The 19,427-nt window shown below is 38.2% G+C and overlaps 1 protein-coding gene across 1 annotated transcript; it reads left to right on the top strand.

The window, feature by feature from the left end:
* Window positions 1-1,095: 1,095 nt before the first annotated feature.
* On the top strand, window positions 1,096-16,555 carry LOC145764589 (ammonium transporter Rh type A-like). Its single transcript, XM_082576219.1, has 9 exons — window positions 1,096-1,246; window positions 3,848-4,040; window positions 4,593-4,743; window positions 6,510-6,654; window positions 8,871-9,037; window positions 9,812-9,949; window positions 11,708-11,844; window positions 13,492-13,693; window positions 14,895-16,555. Exons 1-9 carry the CDS (start codon window positions 1,096-1,098, stop codon window positions 15,018-15,020), a joined length of 1,410 nt encoding a protein of 469 aa, XP_082432345.1. The 3' UTR covers window positions 15,021-16,555.
* Window positions 16,556-19,427: the final 2,872 nt, after the last annotated feature.

Genomic DNA, 19,427 nt, shown 5'->3' on the forward strand with positions numbered 1-19,427 from the left:
CTGTATTATTAGTGGGAATAAAAATATTTGATTGAGCGTTGGCTATGTCGCATAGGTAAATCATCGTCGTATTCAGGTTTACGCCCGGTGGTTGAAGATTTAGATTAAGTGGACGGGAAGGCAAGGAAGCCAATCTTCATGTCCACCTTCAGGCATGCCTTTAAGTGTCCTGCCCTTTCGATTGCCGTTCCAGCGCTCTCACCACTCTGCTATGCAGCATAAGTAAATGAGAAAGGTTATACTGTATTTAGCATAATTTTACCACGCAACTCGATACGCAACTGTATGCTCATGAGCGGTGTCGAACCGGCGCCCTTTCGATTGCCGTTCCAGCGCTGTCACCACTCGTCTATGCAGCATAGATAAATGAGAAAGGTTATACTGTATTTAGCATAATTTTACCACGCAACTCGAACTCGATGCGCCTATTGTAATGCAAAAACTACTACAAGATGCAAAAAGTGTGATGTCGGTCTGCATGTCAATTGTCAAATGCTTCAAGCAATATCATATTCTGCAATGACTTCATTCAGTGACGGTGGTGCGAAAGACCGATTTCAGTGATGGTGGTGCGAAAGAAAATTGCGACACTTTCATAAACCACTTGCCAATTTTTTTCGTTTCGCTTCAAAGGAATCTGTACCGCCTGTGCGCTTACATTTTAATTGTAAAATTCACTCGCGATTGCCGATTGCAGCAAAACAACAAGAGACTTGTTGCATGCATTTCATTGCATTGCAATTTGCAACTCTAAAAATTATTGTGTTGTCAGGGCCGTCGCTGCAGGGGGCGTGCCCCTCCCATGACAACGACCTGTACACACACACTTCACGCACTGAAGATGAACTGGTTTTAATTTTAGTTTCATGAACTAGGTGGCTAGTAAAAATATTACTTTTCATTGTCTTTCCACTTGTGTGTTGATCCGAAATAAAATTTATCGGCGATTAATTATCGGCGATAATCAAATATTGCCTTTGGCGATAACGATAAACGATAACTGAAAAAATAATTAAGCGATAACGATAAGCGATAAAAATTTATCGCCGATAATTATCGCCGATAATGCCCATCACTGTGTATGCATGATCGTAGATGCTACAGCAAGCAAAGTTCGGTCTTTTTCTGATTGTGCCACAGGTCGTCTTCATTGTTCTGTATGGAGTCTTTGTAGAGTACGATGCCACAGCAGGAGGGATTGCAGGAAAATTACCGGATGCGCACCACCTTTCCGCCCTTTATCCCAGTAAGTAGCTTATAGCCTACGATAGGCTACTTGTTCATAAGTTTGAAAAAGCAGATTACGAAACGTCAAACGAAACATGTCCATTAGTGGTTTGCTCCCCTTCGTAACCACATTGTCATGATGTCTGTAGTCTACATGAAAGCCGTCAAACAAGTGTACAAACCTAATCGAGACGACGGAAGTAACCACCCACTGTTATATTAATAAGTGTGGCAACTTAACCAACAGTAACGAAAACATACCAAAGCACTGCCAATCATTTAAAGTTGCAGCCTAAATCGAATAATTACATAATAATCTACAGCATAATGAAGCAATGTTATTTTGTTTGAAACTTTTTGACAGTCCAAGAGTTGAGGGAATATGTTGACCTACTTTGGCAATGATTGTGCTGTTTTGTAGTCGACCAGCAGAACACGTGCTCGTCTCACATTTTGACTCCAGGACTGCGCAGTTAATGTTAAAAGTGGTTTAGTTCGCTACACCACGCTAACAGATCGAAGAAGGTGGAATTCGCTTTACCAAAGTGAAATAATCGTAATCTGGTGCGTGATCTGTCACACTGAAAAATGACCTCAAATGTAATTATAATTAAGGATTCATAGAATTACCGGATAACCAACGGCTACGTTATCTGACAAGTGGAGGGTGAAGTACTGCCAGGTATTTTTTTATTTTTTTAGAAATAACTTTCAATGTATTTCTTTGACATATTTAAAGCAGTGGTCTGTTTAAAAAGCTCTTCTTTAGTGCAACTTTGAACTTCAGATTAGTTTTGAACAAATAAGCTTTGGGTGACTACTGCTTTAAAACTATAAAAAAAGTATTTTTAGATGTTATTCTAAAAATTAAAAAACAATATTTGGCAGTACTTTACCCTCCATTTGTCAAACAGCCGAGCTTGGTTGGTCAGGTAAATACTAGAACCTGACCATAGAATCGACAAGAAAGAAAGTTTAATTTCCAGTTTTCGAAACCCAGACTTTTTTTACAGCTCATACTTTCCTTCTTCCTTGATAATTGCGTTATGGTTTACCTCTTCGAAGCCACACTTTTTATCCTTACAGCCACTAGCGTACGCAGGGGGGAGGGCCATTGGGCCATGCCCCCTCCCCCCTTTAAAAATGTTTTAGTAGTTAACGACGTAGATTCAGGCATTTAATATGTTTTGGATTGCACTGTCAAAGCAATTAACAATGTTGTTTTATAGACTGAGCCAATGCAAAATACATGGCCCAATCCACCTACCCCACCCCAGGTATGCCAATGTAGCATAGTGTTTCTGTAAGCCCATTATAGCGAGAAAGAAATCGCTAAAGTCTAAACTAAAACCATACTGGGATATCATGAAGACGTCTGGGATATCAATGGCCAGTGGCGTAGCCAGGGGGGTTTGGGGGTTACAACCCCCCTTTTGGCACGCGTGTGACGTCACGATATTGAGAATGATGCTTTCAGTCTCTTTATGCTTGAGAATGATGCTTTCAGTCTAAAAAAAAACTTGCCTAGTTTTAAACAAAACTGCATTAAAAGAGCGAGTTTTGCCAATACCAAACATTCAAACATCTCAGCCAGGAATTAGCAACAAGAAAACATAGAGACTTAGCTTTATTTCCGAAAAATACCTAAGAAAACATAATCTTATTCTTTTGCTATGCCACCGGACAGCACCATTTTACAGGAATATTCATACCCACATTTTTGTTATAAATGCTCTCAGAATGCACCAAATTCAAAGTAATTTTTCAAAATTTTCTGAGGGTGGCCCCCAGACCCCACGCCGCTGGGTGTCGTCTTAGGCGAAAACGCCGTCAAAATTCCTGGCTACGCTACTGTCTTTGCCCTCACCCTTGAGAAAATCCTGCGTACGCCACTGCTTACAGCTCATACTTTACTTTCATTCTTGTCGATTCTATGGTCAAGTTCTAATGTTTACCAGTTGGTCATCCCGTAATTCTATGAATCCCTGGTCATGACTACGCAATGTTGCCCGTTTGGCGTATGGGGTTCTTTTGATCGGATAGTGTTCGCTAAGCACTACCGATGTACGACTTCTAGCTCAGAAGGGGCAAAGACGCGAAGTTATAACCTCATGTCTTCTAGAGTGCACTGCCTATTAACACCAGACAGCATATAAGCTTTGTATAAGTTAATATAATTTAAACAAGGGTAGACCATGGTAGACCAACTTATAATAATAATAACACTAGAATCACTGTTCCGAGTCAAAGTTCAGGTTTAACCTTGAATTATTATTATTCAAATTATTCAATTATTATACTTCTTATACCGATTGTCTTTCCTCTCTTTGATTTGATGTCCTTTGAATGGTTTTCCTTTACATCCTGCCGCAGAGTCTCGTTGTCAAAAGTGTCCTGCTTAAGTTCTTGAGCGAGCCACGTTAAAGGGGAACGCCACACCCGTGACGATGAATAGTTACACGCTTCTGCAGCAAAATGTTATTATTCACTGACTTAATCATGTTTTCAGATTTGAACATATTTTCACCAAAAGTGGGTAGCCTACAATTCTTAGACTACTAGGGTATAGCCTATGTTATTCTTCATTCAAATCATATTTAGAATTTGACTTTATTTGCAGTGTTTCAAGATGTTCACGTGATGATATTAGTCGGGTTCGGGTTTCTGATGACATTTCTCAAGCGGTACAGTTATAGCTCTGTTGCTTTCAATTTTCTTTTGGCAGCTTTTGTCATTCAATGGGCAGTATTGGTGCGTGGGTTCTTGGACATGTCTGGAATAGCTGCCGGAGAAATCAAAGTCAATTTAGAAAGGTTTGACTGGTTACTTGACCTTGACTATAATATTTTTTTTTTATTCCACTTTATGTTTAGAACTTGAATACACACTGAAGTTAAATAACAATTTTTCGATCCAGTTTAAGGTTTGCTCAGGTTGGCTCCAAGTCGTTGGTATTATAGGCGTTGGAATATACATCTAATGGTAATCTATTTGATTACAGTAAATATAAAAATTTTCATCCTAGGACTGTGTATTGTGTAAGTATCCTGAAAAGTTTATTTTTGGCTGTTTGGCATAGGTAGCCTACAATACTTTTAATGAATAATTTTAATTTAAACCACGGCCCGTTTGCTGAACTGCTGCTTCCAATGACAATAACTTATTTCATCCAACAGGTGCGACTGAATGAAGAGTTTCTTGAATATGGAGAGAAGTGTGTTGCTCAAGCGAGCACCCTGAGAGTTGAACTCGAGTTGCATGATTCTGTCATTTTTTATTCTTTCTCAAAGTCGTGCTAGTTCCAATTAGTATTTTTTATACTATTTATCTCAAATGCTAACACAGAATGTTCTTTAATTCTTTAGTCTTCTAAACGCTGACTTTGCGGCCGGGTCAGTTCTTATATCGTTTGGTGCGGTTCTTGGAGTGCTCAGTCCAATTCAGTTAACAGTGATGGCATTTTTTGAAGTTGTATTTTACTCGGTTAATGAGTACATTATCGTCGGTTTATTCCAAGTGAGTAGTATTTCTTTTCGAAATATTTTCACTTCAAACACTCCTTATTGTGTATAGTAGCCTATACAGTGCTGTATTCGTAAAAAAAGCACAGGGTATGCTGCCAGATTTTCCCAAATGATAAATAATAACCTACACAACTTGCAAAATACTAATCTTTATTCTACCGTAACGTGAATTATCAACATCAAAATTGGATGAGTGGTACAAAAGTATTTATTTTTGGAAAACCAGAGGGCATACTATTAGTTGCTTGAAAAAGCAGAAAGTATACTGCACATACCGCGGTATACCCTCGAATACAGCACTGTGTAGTTACACTGGCCGAATTGAATTTAGATCTAGTCTATTTTTAATTATATTATAGGCAGGGATGGGCAAGATCAACAGTTTTGGTGATCTTGAAGATCAGATCACCAAAACTACGCGATCTTGAAGATCAAGATCACTTTTAGGTGGCTTAGCCTACTTGAAAAAATAAAGTTTTTAATCAATGATATTGCAAAAAAATAAACAAATTTTTTCTACAAGCAACCTGATTAACTGTTGTTTTTAGCTACTCGACCGCTGGCCCAAGAATTGTAATAAGTTAGTGACTGTTGCTATGAGGCCTATCAATCGTTGTCGTAGTTTGCATAGAATCGCAACCAAAGCCGAGGGCAATCAATGTACTAAAAAAGTAACAAAATTTGCAATTAGTTTTATGCGTTTCATTTAAAAAATGATTTATCACCAAACTTGCGTCTGATTTGTATGGGAAGCTTTTATTCGTGTTACTAAGTATTTTCAACTTTCCTGGATTATATCAATGTTTATTGCACCATTTACCCATCTGGCAACTTTGATACTGTTGTTTGCTATCAAAAACGTTCAGAGGTCGCTGTCAGATAAACCGCTCCACACAAAAATACAAAAGCTATACAAAAAAGAGGCAGCGTATGTTTTTACATATATTTGTTTATACTCAATACTCAGACCTTAAACAATTATTGGTCTGGTTGACTTGCTGCAATAAATCACTTTACATGACCAAATTTGGCTACGTAAGACTACTTTACTTCAACATAAAGAATGTACGGAAGTTGACTTATTTATTATGAATAACACATAAAACTTCTTAAATTTTGAAATGGCAACATTGACGAAATTTGAAACTTCAAATCGACTTTTCTAGGACACATATCATATTAACAGTGGCTTGATATTAGTAATTGACACTTATTACTTTGTACAGTACAAGTTCTAAAAAAATGCCTTTATCTATTCAGTAAACTTCAATTTTAAAGAGATTTTGATCTTATTGTTTTTCAAGATTAAGATCACACTCATATTCTTTTTTATAAAAAGTAAACTAATGAAAAAGTCAACTTCCGTAGCCTATAGGCCTATACTTTATGTTGAAGTATTAGGAAAAAAAGATTCAACTTTATTCACAATTCTGTTTTGTGAATTATAATAAGATGTTTGCTGTTTTGACCCAATTTTAGACGTTTGAAGATCACGATCACCAGAATAAAAGTGATCATGAAGATCAAGATCATGCCCAGCTATGATCATAACTTAGGTCATTTTAAAAGGCCTTCATACTGGCGTTTTGCTAACAGACTTAAAATAAGCACAATTTCAAGCTCATAAAATGCCAAACTGAAGGCTGTTACTATCATACTTATGACCAACCAACTGGCAATCATAACATTTGGAAATTTGTTCATTCGATTTTTGAATCTAAACCACGCATTTAAAAATCAGTGTATTTTTATTTCAAGATCAGTGATATTGGCGGCTCTATGGTTATTCATGCCTTTGGTGCTTATTTCGGATTGGCGGTTTCCGTCTTCCACTGGCGACCGGAATTAAAAGATCACGTTAAAAAAGGATCCGTTTATCATTCGGATTTGTTTGCAATGATTGGTAAGTGTAAGAGCAGTGCTCTAGATCTTTTTCAACTGTGAATTATATGGCCAACAGTTTAGGCCAGGGGTGTCCAAAGTCAGGCACGCGAGACGTTTGAGTATCGCCGCGCCTATTGTTGCACGATGTGTTATTTTCAGCCTGTGAACACACAAAAATCATACAAATTCAAGTTGCAGTTTTTACAAAATTAATGAAGATAGCATTTTCTCATAGACAACAGCCAGGTGAGAAAAGTTAGAATCCTTGTTGCGTCATAATTGCGAAGTCAACTATTATTGCCTGGAGAGTGATACAGTCGACTATTCGTTCATTTTCTTGCAAACAAATTCAACAACCTCTTGAGATTTTGCCACAAATGTAAAGGACTTATTGCTATTCACTTCTTTCTGCTTGACCCCTAATGAGGCTCCAACTTTCCTGCATCTAATTCAACTTCACTGCGAAACTGAGGGCAGCATCTTACTCTCGTGTTTTTTTTTACCAGCAGCTAGATAAAAATAAATTTCTAGGTCTGCGAAAGTTTGCAAAGAAGATGTTGAGCTTGTTTGGTTCAACATATTTGTGTGAGCATCTGCCGGCTGCATAGCCGAGTTGTGAAAGTCATGGTTGGACGTTCGATAGGGCGCTGGTTCAACACCGCTCAAGAGCATGTGGCCGTGTCTTTAGCAAAACGCTTAATGATATGCCGTCGATTGCGGTGTAGCGCCGCTTTGACAATAGCGCTTGATTTCTCTCATGATTATGAACAGTAGCCCACACTGCACCATAGAAAAATACCTTTGATTTTAGGGACTCGTAACCTTTTCAAGGGGCCCAAGAACTTGAAGAAACCGCCGCATATTCTTTGGATAAAGGCTATTGCGTTGTTTCCAGAAGTGTCTTGGTATGGGGTCCGAGAATCTCATCGGTACCTGGCCCAAATTCTCCTCTCAACGGCCCTTGATATAGGTACTTACTGCAGGTGACTATATGAAGGCTTCATGTTGTAGCACAAAAACGTTCGTGCTTGATTTTACTATTTAGGGCTCAGACCGCAGTAAACTATTTGAAAAGATTACAATTGAGCACTGCAGGTACAGGTTTAATCTCGTTGGTGTCGGTTTGTCATGTAAATTTGAGTCTACAGGCTACAGCAGATATTTTTAACTCATACCATCTTCTCTCAACTGACTTGCCACGCATCGCCTATGTTCGATGTTCGTAGTCTTTTGCAGCAGGCCATGTTTGAATTGCTTGTAGCTTATGTGTTATCCGCTGCTGAAGGCCTTAGCATTACCAGTACCATTACAAAAGACTTGGGTGTGACAGATGTTTGCGCCAAATCCGACCAATCACATTGCAAAGCAACTGCATTTGCATCAGAGCGAAAAAAACTGTTAACCCAATATTTTTTGGTTCATTGATATCCGAAAGTGTGCGACAATTGTGCACGAGCTCGTTGCGTATTAGTCCGCAGAAATAACAGAGTGCTTTACACGATTGCAGACGAAATGCAATCCAAAATCTTAACTTATGCAAATTGCTTGTGCCAAGATGCCTAAGAAGCATCACTTCCAGACCAGTAGCTCTCGGCGTATTGATCAACCAACCTGATCGGGAGGACCACAAGCGTTGATATTTGTTGCAATCTTGTATTTAACCAGACTTTCTACCGTTGAACCAAATAGTTTACAATTTAAAGTTTGAAAATACAATTCCCGATCCTTTCAGATCTGACCTGAACTATAATTTCTAATTCAACTACATCTGTGCTCACTTCAGAAGGGAGGCTTTACTTTTATTGTAAAGTCCTCACTATACAGTATTGTAGGCTAGACATGGATTTGCATGTAAACATTATTTATTGTCAAAAAGTTTTTAAAATGATTATTTTGAAGACTAAAGAAAATACTTTTATTTTTAATGTGAAAAGAAACAATTGATCTAAAATCTTATTTTTGGGTGAAAAATTGATGCAGCCTGCGGTCCCAAAAATGGTAACAGAGTAGGCCTTTTGGGGCATTGCGAGCGTCAAATGTCACAGGATATCTCGTGATTGGAGGTGAACGTGTAGTTGAAAGAGTTAAATATAGTATGGTAGCCTGGTCTAGGCTGCTTAGGAGCAGCTGACTCGATGATTGCATGTCCTTTCGCTGTTACTAGCTGCCGTGTTGCATAAAATGTTGCCGCAAAAAATCAAAACAAAGCTTAATTATTGTTGTGTTGTTTTGCAGGGACGTTATTTTTGTGGCTATTTTGGCCAAGTTTTAATGCTGCACCTGCGGCAGGAACATTCATTGGCCAAAGGGCTGTCATCACTAGCGTTTACTCTTTGTCTGCAGCAAGTGTAACTGCTTTCGCCATTTCATCTGTTATGGAAAAGTCAGGAAAATTTTCTATGGTTAGTTTACAGTCACTAATACTATACCGGTAGTATGCTAATAGTTTGCAGTAATACTAGATGTCCCCAACGGCGGAACAGACGGATGAAGTCAATCAATCTCAACGACTGTGAAGGCGGATGAAGGCTGCAGCACTGCAGCAGTGCAGCATGTCACCAGCTCCAATCGTCTTGGCTGGCCTTGCCATTGGACAAAGCTGATGGCCTTGAAAAGTTTATGTGTGCTTGTTGAGTGTGCACCATCAAGTCCACATTAATCACCCCACGCACAGGCGTCTTCGCAGGATATTCCTATTGCGAAGACCATGATCCTCCAAGACGAGGGATAGCCATCCCTATAGTATGTGTATTGCTTAAGCTAATTGAATATATTGCAAACTAACACAATATGAAGCTTTCTTGCACAAAATCAAAAAATACGTCGTCTGCATCTATCAAGTATTATTAGCCTGCATTTCGTTTGCTTTCCGATGCAAAAAAGTATAAGATTCAGCAAAATATTGGGTTACGTTTCACATGCAAAAGCGTTTTCCTGCATGGCAAGCAATGCTGGAAAGCAATAATAAAAATAAAATACATTAAAATGATTCGCTTATTTCGCTTATACATGTGCTTTGTGGCTTTTCATTTAAAAGTAAGCTATAGACCTAAACGTATATTTTATATGTTGCACTTTACAGTAGTCCTATATTAAAGTACAGTTTATATTATAAAATTTTGATAACAATGCCAGAAATTAAGCCATATCACATACGCTTTTTGCTTTTTAAATAGGTTCACGTTCAAAACGCCACATTGGCAGGCGGAGTTGCTGCTGGTTCTGTAGCCAACTTAAAATTGGGATTAATGGGATCTGTTGCTATTGGAGGAGCGGCTGGAGCTTTGTCGGTATTAGGATATCGCTTTATCACGGTAAGTCTACTTAGATAGACAGTTTTTCTTTTTAAAAAATCATTCTTGGAGAAAAGTGGATCTGGTTTGTTTAAGGCTAGTCAACACATTTTTCACAGCGTCGCTAAACAGTAGTGTAAGGCAAAAAAGTAATTTTTTTCTGGATACATGCATCCAGTGGTTCCCAACCTTTTCAGGCTAACGGCACCCTACCAAAGAGAAAAATATTTTGCGGCCCGATAAAGTAAAGTTTACTTATTTTGAAGTCAGTGTGAAACTTTTGTATAGGCCTACTGGTCCTTCCCTTGGCATAAAAAATAAGCAAAAACCTTTCCTTGCACAGCCTTTACCTCTTGAACTATCGACAATCAGCACACTTGTACAAACATTGACTGTGACATCACAAAGCTGCAATAGAAGGGTGCCACACAAAGCTTTTGTGACAACAAAACATCATATGGGCCTATGGTATGACAAAAATTGCCCTCAATGATGCAACAAAAACAAGCGTGCATGAAAATTTTATCAGGAACAATCATCCTCGCTAAACCTTTGAAGACAGATAAAAACTGAATATGAAAAATAGCTTGAGGCACCCTGCAGTGCCGGTCTTAGGGTTTTTCGGGCCCTGTGCGGAATATGCTTTTGTGGGCCCCAATGACAATAATCCAATTCAGTGGCGTAGCTAGGTACTTTGAAAGGGGAGGGGCGGTGGTGGCGGCGTGATCGCCAAAGACGACAACCAGCGGCGGGGGGTCTGGGGGGCCTCCCCCAGAAAATTTTGAAAAATTACTTTGAATTTGGGACATTCTGAGAGCATGTTCAACAAAAATTTAGGTATGAATATTACTGTGAAATGGTGCTGTCCGGTGGCATAGCAAAAGGATAAGATCATGCTTTCTTTGGCATTTTTCGGAAATAAAGCTATGTCTCTACAATATGTTGAGTCTGGATGCAACCTATTTCGTCCCCTGAAATCGTGTAACAAAATTAAATTTCGACTTATTTCGTCCCCTGAAAAGATCGAGAAATTTTGAAATGTTTGCGGCAACTCCGATCAGCGATTTCGGCCATGTCGTTTTTTTTTTCTCGATCTTTTCAGGGTACGAAATATTCAGGCGACGAAATAGGTTGAATTCGTGGAGTCTCTATGTTTTCTTGTTGCGAATTCCTTTGCTGAATTCACTTGTTGAATTTTTCCATTGAAAATGACAAAATTACTGCATTTTCTGAGTAAATTGCGGGCCCCCTAAATTGCGGGCCCTGTGCGATCGCACGGTTTGCACATCCCAAAGACCGGCACTGCACCCTGGTTGGGAACCACTGCGTTATGTGTATTACGCCAGGCTTATTGCTTGATCCGGCTGGCTTCAAACAGTCAGTGTTGAAGGTTTAGTTAACAGGAATTTGATTAAAGTTTTTGATTAAACGCGAATTGTAGCTGAGTTGGGTTTCAAAATTCGATCGAAACAAAAGACAACCAACCAAATCCATACTCAGCGTTAGACATGAGACATTTTTATTTTATTGCATTTACAGTGTTTTTGTGCACAACATGTTTCGCAACAATTTTGTGTAGCAAATTCTGTACGACAAAATGACAACACGTAAGTAACCAGATTTGACTGCGATAAACATTTGCATGTAGGCTACAGGTATGTAGGCTACGTGTGTGTGTAATAATTAATCATACCCAATGTGGCCTTGGATGAACTAGATCTAGCTTTTGGTAGCCTAAACATTTGAAAAACACAAATAAGTTGAAACATTGATTTACAGCCTGTACTACAAGAACGCTTTACATTACATGACACTTGCGGTGTGCACAACTTGCATGGTATGCCGGGGATACTGTCAGCAATAACAGCCGTGATTTTAGCTCGGTTTACAACCTCGAACACTTACACAGAAGAAGAGTGAGTAACGTGTTCCGAACAAGTGTAGGCTACAACTAATTTAATAAGTTATAATGTAACCTGCTTAGAGTAGGCTATCATTTTCACAATGTTTGTTAAAGATTCACAGCCAAAGACATCATTTATTCAAACAGTAATAATATGTATTCATAGGCTATATCCGTTGCAGTTATGCGTTGCTTTCAGTGAGTTACAAAGCAGACAGTGTCAGCGCAGCCCCATTGAGGCAAAGCCGAGTAGCCTGTATCATTACACTGAGTATATTCCTTTGCATGCTTCACACATGTTTCATCGTCGTTTTCTTCTTTGTGAACATAGTCTCCTCCTTATTTCACTTTTCTATAATATTGATATCCTAGCATCTACTGTATTTTGCCCACAGTCTTCTTAGCGTACAGTCAACATGTGTGGATAAAATTGGCTATTATGTACAATAGGATAGGCTATAATGTAGACTACATTTATTGTACCCTTTTGTTTTGTGATCTCAAAGTTTTGTTTATGTAACTTTTAATTCTCTGTTTACTTCATAACATAGGCTACTGTATAAAGGGTGAATATGCAGTATAGGCTATGTTATAAACGGAATAGTCTAAGCCAGTGGTTCTCAAACTTTTTTCTTTCGTGGCCCATTTTTGTTTGCATAAAAGTTCTGTGGCCCATTTAGTTTTTATGTAAGAAAAAAATTATGAAAAAGGTTCATAAACAAAAAGAAGCAGAACATTGCCTTTGCAATGTTGCTGTCTCGCCTCGTTGAATCCAGGCGCTGACGCTTCACACTATCTTCTTTTCGTTAAAAAAAGTTCACATCTTCATCCTTGTAATTTGGATGAACTCTTTCCAAGTGAAGTTTCAGGTTTGATGGCCTCAATGAATGATGACTAAGAACTTTACAACATAATACACATTATTCTTTTTCTTCTCTGTTATCAAAAATTGATGTATATACACATACTGAATGTAATTTTCATCAAACTTAAAGCTTCAACTATTGTCAATTCCTCGCCAAAATAATCCACAAAATAAAATGCTGCACGTTCTAAAAAGCGGATCTGCAGAAGTTCAACAAGGCTACCGCGTATAAAGATGGCTTAATTGTAACCACAAACTAGTCTAATACATCATAAGTGTTGTAAAAACTGAGTTGATGTATAGTAAAACTGTATGTTGCAATAATTAGAATGATGATTGCCACTTTGCAGCTAAAACAGCAGCATCATTCATTGCAACTAAACAAAGTACACAAGTGTAAAATTGACTATAGTGACAAAAATGAAACAAAATGTTTAAATAAATCTTTCAATTTTTTAAATATGTCTGTGGCCCACCTCAAAATGCTTCTATGGCCCACCAATGAGCCATGGCCCACTGGTTGAGAACCGCTGGTCTAAGCTAAGACCATATCGCACTATTCCAAAACAATAAAAAAGAATAATATTAAGCCATTATAAAAGTCAACATTTCTGTAGTGACAACTGACAAGTTGCACGTTTATGCTAACTTTTTGCAGCTCCTCACGAAAATGTTGGACTAGAAAAAAAGTAGAATCACATCTCTTGCAGGCTAGTAGCCTACTTTTTTACTCTTTAATTAATAGCCTGTTAGGCTACTGTTAATTCGGCTTGCAAGCATCGCATTATTTTCCAGAATCAGGAACATCTATCCTGGAGTGTTTGATGGTGGGCTGCCGTACAACTTTGATCGCCAAGCTGCTATGCAGTTGGCCGGTTTGGCGACTACACTTGGAATGGCTATAACTGGGGGTGTCATCACAGGATTGATTCTCAAGCTTCCGTTCTTAGCCAATCTAAACAAAGAAGCTTTGTTCGACGACACTGCATATTGGATTGTAAGTATATAGGCTACGTTTTTCTTCACATTGTCACACGTTTGGGAAATCAAAAAATAACAGTAAATCAAAAAATGTAGCACATGTTGTTACTTACATATTGGGAAAGTAATTTCGGTATGTTCAGTAGCCGAGGGTAACAAAAAATGACACCGTATGAAGGTGTTTCGGCCATCTGTTGTTGTTAGGCGGTTGTTAGTTGGATCAATTACATAGTATTCAGTTCAATTACCTGCATTACAATTACACCATCAACATTTTTATTTACATTACAATTACGTTATTCTGAAATTTTCCAATTAAGACTACAATTAGGACCAATTACAATTAGGACCTACTTCCGTTTGCAATTAATTATACGTTTCAATTACAAAAATTAAATGTTTCAACATTGATGGTCATCAATGAGTTTATTTTATTAAAGGAAAGTACAATAAAATTGCATTTGATAAAAGATTAGGTTGCAGTGTAAAAGTATCTTTTGAACTCTCTTCAACAAAAATACTGACATTATGCGAGCAACTTACCAAATGTGATTGTAATTCAAGCCAAAGTTTTTGAACTTACGATTACATAACAACAAAAAGTCTAAATTACAATTAAATGAAAATGCGCAGCCTAACTACATTCAATTATAATTGAGCCAACTTCGTCAGGCTGTGCTTTCAATGTTACAATATTTTGACATTTTGGTATAATTTCTGGTTGGTGTTTAGTCTTGTTTTGAATCTTTATCCTCGGACTGACAAAGCCTTGAAAGGTTATTCCTGGTAGTTTCACATACTTGTAGAGGCTTTTGACGCATAGACTGAAGTTTTCCGATTGTTGTAATGTTGTTTCCGGGGACATAATCCATCCATTAGGTTCCGCTGAATGGAGAGTAGTCCTTAGAATGCGTTGCTCAAGCGCACACCCCGAATCTTCGCCCAAGATATTTTTAGTGAAAGAGTTACGCGTAATCTTTGAAAAGAAACATTAAATCGTAAACGCAATTATCCCATTCGACAATTTTAATAAATACTTGAGTAGCCTATCTCTAGCTTTAGTTGCTTAAGATTGTTCGATTTGAATAGTTCGTAATTTATAGCAATTTTGCTTACACACAACTGACCTATTCAGATAAAAACAAAAGAAACAATAAAAACTTCGAGCAATATGGCATCAAGTTTAATATTTTGTTCAGCAATTGTGTTCGTTTCAGTTCCATGAAGATGAAAGAGAATCGAAAAATTCTTCAGACATGATGCTAGCGGTAATAGAAAGAAATGATGACGTAGTTGAGGAAGATGTTGGCTGTTCCGCGGTTATAGATGATGCTTCAACATAAAGTTGTAGATTTTGGAATTTATCTTTCGGACTGTTTTGTTTTCGCAACAATTATGAAGTTTTAACTCACAGAAAAAAGAGATTTTTTCCCTTCTAAAAACTGTAAACTAGATTAGTAAGAAAGTCTTTCAAAAATGTCTTGAACTAGTGATGCACGGAGACAACACTGATATTGAAAGAGCATAATTTACTTTTGTTTTAACATGAAAGTAAATTGGCCTCATGACATAATAACAGGTCCACCCAAGCGTTTCAACTGGACCGCATGCGACCCACGGTTGGGCATAGTTGCTTTAAATGAAATTTATTAAAACTTATAAGCTATGATAGTCACGACAGGGGAGGGGTTCCAGCTAGTAACCTTAGAGGGGGGGTCGATTTCAACAAAACAAAATGATGTGTAAGTTTACATTAATCCGACCTAGCAATTATACTATAAATAAAGTTTTTTTTTATGTTTTTGGGGAACGATCGCCTAATCCCAATCCCCCTGGATCCGCCTCTACATCACAATGACTTGTTGTGTGACTCATTGTGTGTGAGAAGACTTATTGTGTGTAAGAATAATAAAACAACTAACTCATTGGGTCAAAGCGAGTGCTTTTTAACAGTTTTGAGATTTTTTCTAATTACAGTTGACTTTTACTCTCTCCATGGCTTAACCTATTGCAGCTTACCATTAGTAATGCTGTCATTAAAGTGGTCTGTGGATGTGTATTTTAACCAGCAGCGCAGCCTGACCATTTTTGGGTGTTCACTTGTTCACTTTTTTCAGTAGGCTAAGCTTTAGTCTGCTTGTTTTTAAAAAAAGCCTGGGTGCGATGCAACCGAGTCAGCTCTACTGTTTGTTTTTTGTTTGTTTTTAAATACAAATAGCCGAGATTATAGGCTATGCATAAAATTTACTGGAAAAGTAAACAGTAAACACCAAAAAAATGGTCACGTTATGCCGCTGGAAGTAATTACAACTTTAGCTTATTTCTCAAGCAACAACGATTGTTAATGTCGCGTCATTGTTCTGTCTCTTCGAGAACTGATCACATTGACAAATAAAACGATGTGATTAAAACTATGATTTTGTTTTCTTCTCGTAACCACTGATTGCAGAGATGTTTACTAAAACAAATTTGTATCTTGATCCTCCATGATATCAGAATCTTAACCCGTTAAGTGGGGAAGTAATTTTTTTACAACTCGAGCTACTGTGTATATTAAACTTGGTCACTTGCAGTTTTTTCGTCGCATTAGCTTATTACTTTCGAAAGTGTTTGCAGTTCCCAGCTCGCAGCACAATAACCTTTGTTTCATTTTGTTTTCTATTTCGTGCTTTTATTTGTTTTTGTCGCTATTCAAGAAGTGTCTGTTGGACTATTGTTTTCTGATGTAGTCCTGTTACTACTGCATTATTTTTATCAGACTGCAACTGTTATTGTAAGAAATGTTCCTCGGTTTCGTCATAGTGGCGCTGACAAAGGCGAGCATGAAGACAAAGGCGAGCATGTTTGTCGCATTGCGCATAAATGAGAGCCACTGGCTTGACGAGAATTGTCGTGGTGCGCACTGAACATGTTAAAAACAAAGTGGATCCGAATAGCCTATCTCAGCTGAGTTGGTTATAGTTCAGTGGTTCCCAATCTGTTTCAGTTCAGCAAGCCAAAGTCCTAAGTAGGAGCCGTTGGAATTTTTTTTCTAGAACAGCATACTGTTCATAATGAAAGAAATCTAAGGCTGTAGTCGAGGGCGTCACTCTGCAATCGACGGTTTGTGACCAATGTCTCTTTTACTTTAAAAGGCATGACCTACAGGGCTCTAAGTAGTTGCACAACGTTGTTTATGTGTCACAGCTGGAAACAGATTGCACCGCTGGCTTAGATTATAAGTATGCACAGGGGCGTTGACAGGGGGGTCTAGGTGGTAATTTTGGACCCGGCCCGGAATATTTAAAGGGCCCGGGTTTAAAAGTTTCCCCGCGACTTCAAACATTATCAAGATCTTAATATAATCAGATCTAAAGGAATTGCCATCAGAGGTTAAAACAGCCACTTCAGCCGTCAGATGGTAAAGTGCCGGACCCCTTCCGGGTACCGGGCCCACTTCAGCTCTCTGGTGGTAAAATAGTCACTTAATTCAGCCACCAAACAGTAAAATAAAAATTTAGTTTAATCTAGTATAGTGATTTCCCTAACCACGATTATGTATAGTGAAATATAACCCGAAACACGAATTTCAAAATATAATAAACAAGCTAATGTTTGTTTAAACTCAAAAACTGACATGGCACAGGTAAGAAGATTGCTATCCCTATTTTTGGACTAAAGCTTAGACCAAAACCGCTTTTCAAATTGCTGCAATCATCAAATGTTTGACCTAGGCCCAAAAACCTTTCCCAAATCAAATTGAAAACTTTCTGACCGCCTGCACTAACTTTGCTGTAAATTCTCTTCTGATGAGCCTAGAATGACCAGTGAAACATCAATGTAATTGGGAAATAATACTCTAGCGCCATGTGACAAATAAAAGTTCAAAAAAGCAACCGCTAGATAGAGATAGTAAGTTTTGCGGTTCAGGAATTTTTAGGATTGTGCAAGATTTGTTAAACAATCATGCTTTTGGCATATCGGGTTTGATCTATTCCTCTTAATTTTCTACTTTGAACGCATGTGGCATCCTCATTTTAACAGCAACCTTTATATTCATAACATTGTCGATAAAGGGCCCCGAAAATAAGTTGGTACCGGGCCTGAGAAATCCTGCCAAAGGCCCTGCTTATGCAGTAGCGCACCCAGAAAAAAAATTAAGGGGGGCTAATTCAGAAATGTCGGCCGAGTGATTTGCGACAATAGTGACAGCAACAATGTAGGCTACGTCCAATGCCCATCCTTTTGATTAATATTTAAAGGCACTCATGGCCCACAACCCACCGGTTGCCGATACATCAAGAATCGTTTTCTTAATCAGATTAGAAGTTGACCTAGTGAACCCCATGCTAATAGCAACATCAGCATCCTCATCCCTACGTCCACTCTAGCAATCTTCTATAGGCTAGATGTCGACTTTGTCGTCATGTAGCCTATGACAAAATAGAATTAGCTTTTTGGTTGCCAACACAAATACAGTAAGTGCGAAAACAACAACCAGCACGAAAATAGTTTGAAATAAAACACTAATTTTGTAAACAGTAAATTTGATGTGAACGTTTTTCCTACTTACAAAACATTCAAAATTAGTATTTTCAACTAAAGTCCCAGACGTCTTCGTCCCTCTTCTCAAATGTCGTATACATAGTTTTGCATGTCCTTGTCATTCGGCATTGACGTACGGTACAATGGTATGTTCACCAGACATTTGACCACGAGAGTACGGAGCATCTGAACTTTAGGGAGTTAAAGAAAAGTGCCAACAAAGACCATATCATGGAGTGATCTTTTTGCACAGATCGAAAATTCTCTGCTGACTCATTTCAAATTTTACGCAAAGGCAAATCCCAATTTGACACCCAAATTCAGGATGCAGTGTTAATCAAACGCTACAACCCAAATTTAAACAAACAATTTTGCTGGAGGCACGTCCATTCTCCTCAACATTTAGCCTACTTGATGTAGGCTATCGGTTGTATCACGTTCCTTGTGGTGCAAATTTTTTGTGGTTCTTTATGTAGACAATGTAGTTGCCTTTTCTTAATGTGATTTAACCTTCAAGAAGTTTAAATTTATTGCATTTTTATAAATATTTTCAGGTTCCTGATGAGGGCTTAAGTTAAGCCGAAAACGTTCGGCTGTTAAAACTATTTGTAGGCTATAGGCTAAATATGTAAAATATATTGTTATAATGCTCAGCCCTGTTGTAGGCTATTGTTGTATCTTATTCATATCTAACCTGTAGGAAAAAGGCATAAATGGCAAATGGGGAACATACAAAACTTCATTTTTGGTGGCGGGTTTGGGGGGGGGGGGGGCTTGATCCCCTTAGCCCCATGCTGGGTGCGCTACAGTGCCTACTGCCTATGCTACTTAAAGGAGCTGTAGTTCTACAATGAGATTTTCATGATCAAGTTTGGAATATTATTTACATACCGTACTTTGGCTGGTACACTTGTAAGTTTTTGAAATCTTAATGTCACTTCACTTATAGTATAGCGCCGCAGGTCAGCTTCAACATTTACCGATTTTGTATCGCGTAGCTTATATTACAATGTGCACATTAGCTAACATTAAATAGCCTACAGTTTCATAAAGCCAGGTTGAGGCGTGGCCTACTATTATTAGAAATATTTAGCGGTGTAGCCTAGTCATGGTTAACGGAATTGAAAGATTGTAGTAGCCTAAGTCATGAAGTGAACACCCAGTAAAAATTTAAGGATGTAGCCTAACTCAAGCTTTTGTTGAAAGCTGACCAGAGAGCAGTCACG

Source organism: Aplidium turbinatum, chromosome 2 (assembly GCF_918807975.1).
Source record: "Aplidium turbinatum chromosome 2, kaAplTurb1.1, whole genome shotgun sequence".
Classification (NCBI taxonomy): domain Eukaryota; kingdom Metazoa; phylum Chordata; class Ascidiacea; order Aplousobranchia; family Polyclinidae; genus Aplidium; species Aplidium turbinatum.